The sequence below is a fragment of the Sapajus apella genome, unplaced genomic scaffold, assembly GCF_009761245.1.
Source record: "Sapajus apella isolate SASKATOON/1434 unplaced genomic scaffold, GSC_monkey_1.0 scaffold7, whole genome shotgun sequence".
Lineage (NCBI taxonomy): Eukaryota > Metazoa > Chordata > Mammalia > Primates > Cebidae > Sapajus > Sapajus apella.
Window position 1 is genome coordinate 31,976,888 of NW_022436947.1, and position 3,993 is coordinate 31,980,880.

The following is a 3,993-nucleotide window of genomic DNA, read 5'->3' on the forward strand; positions in this document are numbered from 1 at the left end:
TAGAGTGGAAACAGTAGGCATCAACACCAACTTTACTTAGATACTGAGAAGTAAAAATACGTTTCTGTATTAAAATTGAACACAAATCAACTTCTTAAGAAGAGGGTTGCCAAATTTAGAAAGGAAATCACAGACTATCCAGTTAAAGTTGAACATCAGATAAACAACAATTTTTTGTAAATATGTCCCATGAAATATTTGGGACAAACTTAGGCCATCTTCAACCCCAACAATGGGAGTTGTGATGTGTGTGTGTGTATCATAAACTACAAATATGCTCACTATAATTATAAATATATAAAACATATATTAGTTATAAGTATTGATATATTTTAATGTATATAAAACCCTTAGTTGTGATAGATAGAAAAATCTCCTCCCCCTTCATTTTTTTGTTTATTTCTGTCTTGATCATCCCGATTTTTCATTTTCTCTTTACCCTTTGTTTTCCATGTGCTCCATGCTAGTATTTAACATTCATGATTTTTGAAGCCTATTGTTCAAAATTCTCACAGTACCTGTGTGTGTGATTGCAAAAAAAAAAAAAAAAATCAAGTTGAAGGTCTTTATAAACTTCTCCTTCAACTATAGTTAATTCTGTTTCCCACTACAGAAAACATATGTTGATCTCAAACATGCCATGACACCTATATAAGCCATGCAAAATGATGGCTGTGATGTCACCCAGTATGGTCTTTCTCAACTCCCTGTACTTCATCTCCCTCATCAGAGCCTTTGGAGCCTCAGTTGCTTTGCAATGATGTTTCAGGAAAGGCGGGAATATTTTTGTTAGAAATAAAGGAGCATCCATGTTGAGGAAGGAGGCTGATTCATTGTGCATGAACCTGGTGCCCTCCTGTGAGACATGGTACCTTAACTGCTGTTGCTCAGCATTGAGTCTCTTTCCTTTTCTTCATTACACATAGGCTGTACTCAGCCTTTCTGCACCACAAATGTCATGCCTTCTCAAGTGTTTTTATGCCCTGTACCCATTGCATCCAGTGATGTCAGGGGAATTCTCAGCTTAGTATAGTCACATGATGGATCAGAGATACAGAACTAAGAATTCATGAGGGATACATATCTCAAGCGAAAGGTGGATATCTAAGGATTGTCCTCAAGAAACCAGTGAGTTATACAAAATCTTTACCAAAGGAAATAGAAAATTGAAGAAAAAAGTGAATAAAAATTTACAAAAATAATTGTGCAACAGTGAAGTGAATGTGTCAAAAGTATAAAAATAGCAAGAGCTAACTGAACTACAGTCACCTGTCATCAGATATTTAAAATCATCCTAAGCCTTAGAAGCAACAAACTGAAAAGGGGGCATAAGGTTGCCTTGAGTTTCTTAACCTATCCAAAGGTGGTAAACATTCTTCAAGTTTCACTCTTCTTTTCTGTACAGAAAGGGGATTGGACTAAATCAGTGATGTTCAACCTGTGATCCAAGTATCCCTGGTGTTTCTGTGGTGACACAAGGATGGGAATGGTGGGCCTGGATATCACATTCATGAGTCAGAGCAGCTCTAATATTTTTATATATTGGAAGTCACAGAAAATTTTCATTGAAATAAAGTCTTCATATCTGTATTAGATTCCTAGGTTACTGTAACAAATTATCACAGATTTTCTAGATTAAGACAAAAGAAATGTATTCTCTCATAGTTATGGAGGTCAGAAGTTCAAAATCAAGGTATCCAGTAGGCTACATACTCCCTGCAGCAGGCTAAGGGGAGGTTCCACTTCTTGCCTCTCTCAGCTTCTGCTGTCTCTTGGCAGTCCTTGGGATGTGGCTCTCAGTCCACCTTCTCCCTTGGCCTTCACATAGCCATAGCCTTCTCCTCTTTGTGTGTCTTCTCCTCTTTTCTTCCCTTATGATGACACTTGTCACTGGGTTTAGGATTTTGCAAGATGATCTCCAATGGAGATCTTAATTTAATTTCATCTGCAAAGACCATTTTTCCAAATAAGGTCACATTTACAGGTTCTGGGTGAACATGACTTTTGGGAAGCCACCATTCAAACCCCTGGACTGTTAAAAAAGTCTAACTTAACTCAGTATTTTAAAGGTTCTTTTATAGATGCATTTTTCAAACTATGGATTTAACACATTTGTTGAAATAAGTAAAATGCACAAAGATGTATAAAGTAAAAGCTAATTATTCCCTACCCAGCTCTTCTCCAGTCTTACCTCTTTCCACTATTTCTCTCCAACTCATCCAGATTCACTGTTCTTCTGTCAGTCAAGCTGGTAACCTATGTTAACAACACTGTGTTTGTACTTCTATGCTTTACTTCAGGATCATGTGATTACACACACACACACACGTGTGTGTGCATGCACGCACATATGCATTTGCACTGATAAGGAGTTTAAAATTGACTATACAAATTAGATCACATAATATACACTCTTCTTCATCTAACTTTTCTTGTTCAAAAATGTCTTGAGTACGTTGTTCTAAATCAAGTAGTATAGTTCTAATATACTATTTATAATCAATGCCTTATAGCACAGTATTCCCCAATGCACACAAACCTCTTATTTCAAGCCTTCCCCATTAATATGTATTTTTATATTTTCAAATTTCCATATTTTTTCCCATTTGAAAAATTCTGTGATACATACATATACTTGTATGCATAATTTTACGTGCTGATGCTTTTATTACTATAGGATAGATACCTGGCAGTAATACTGTGGTGTCAAGGATACATATATTTTTGTTAGTAGATGTTATCAGATTGCTTTTCCAAAGGCCTGCAAAATTGCATTTGTCTGTCAATACATGAAAGTATCCAGTTCCTTACATTACAGCTGGCAATAATGCTTTTTCTTTCCACATTTTTGCCAATCCAATGGGTGTAAATAACACTAAACTGTATTTGATTTACATCTCTGACTACCAGTGATAGCATCTTCTAAGATGTTTATTGGCCACGTGGATTTTCTCTCTACTATGAAATATTTGTATTTTTCTTGTTTAATCACTTAGATTGTTGTTCTTGTCCACTTGTATAGTATAGATACCAAAACTTCATAATCGTTAGTTATGGATTTGTTTTGTGTTGTTTTTGTTGTTGATATTTTATGTTTTTTGGAGAGACAGAATTTTGCTGTGTTAATCAGGCTGGTCACGAACTCCTGGCCTGAAGCAATCCTCCCATTTCAGCCTCTCAAAGCACTGGGACTATAGATGTGAGCCACCATGCCTTGCCTTAATCTTGTCTAGCTACATACATCTTTTAGAACATCCAGGTTTTTTTTCTTACCTAAGAAAGTCATTCCACCCTGGATTACATGTGTAGGCTATCTATAATTCTAATCTATTTAAATTGTTTGCATTCTTTTTTAATTCATTTGAAATGTATTCTGGATATCATGTTAACATAAGATCCCAAATTTATTCTCTTTCAGTTGGAGTGTCAATGGTTATAAAACAATTTACTAAATAATTCATCCTTTACCAATGAAATGGAAATGCTGTTGTATATTAAATGCTTATATGTACTGGAATCATTTGACCAATTTTTATTTTTTAATCTACTTTTTAAATTTTTTTATTTTGTTTTTGACATTATAATCTAATTTTCTAATTCTAGAACAATGTCATTGTACTTCTAACAATAGTAAGGTAGTTCTTCTATCTCAGCTCTTCTCTTTCTATTTTTCATAACTATTCTCAGGCATTTATTATTTCATATTTATAATCATCTTATAAAATTTCTCCCTGAATATGACCCTCTGGAATCTAAATAAAATTACATTAGGCTGGGCATGGTGGCCCACATCTATAATCCCAGTACTTTGGGAGGCTGATCCAGGTGGATCACAAGGTCAGGAGTTTGAGACCAGCCTGATCAAGATGATGAAACCCCATCTCTACTAAAAATACAAAAATTAGCCAAGTGCAGTGGTGGGCACCTATAATCCCAGCTACTCAGGAGGCAGAAGCAGAAGAATCACATGAACCTGGGAGGCAGAGGTTGCAG

General features: G+C 35.4%; 1 protein-coding gene across 1 annotated transcript; it reads left to right on the forward strand.

Moving 5' to 3' along the window:
• The first annotated feature begins 665 nt into the window (after positions 1–665).
• CUNH7orf66 (chromosome unknown C7orf66 homolog) lies at positions 666–1,170 on the forward strand. Its single transcript, XM_032275770.1, is given in 4 exon segments — positions 666–687; positions 690–767; positions 925–1,061; positions 1,063–1,170. Coding segments are annotated over 4 exon segments (345 nt in total).
• The last annotated feature ends 2,823 nt before the right edge of the window (positions 1,171–3,993 follow it).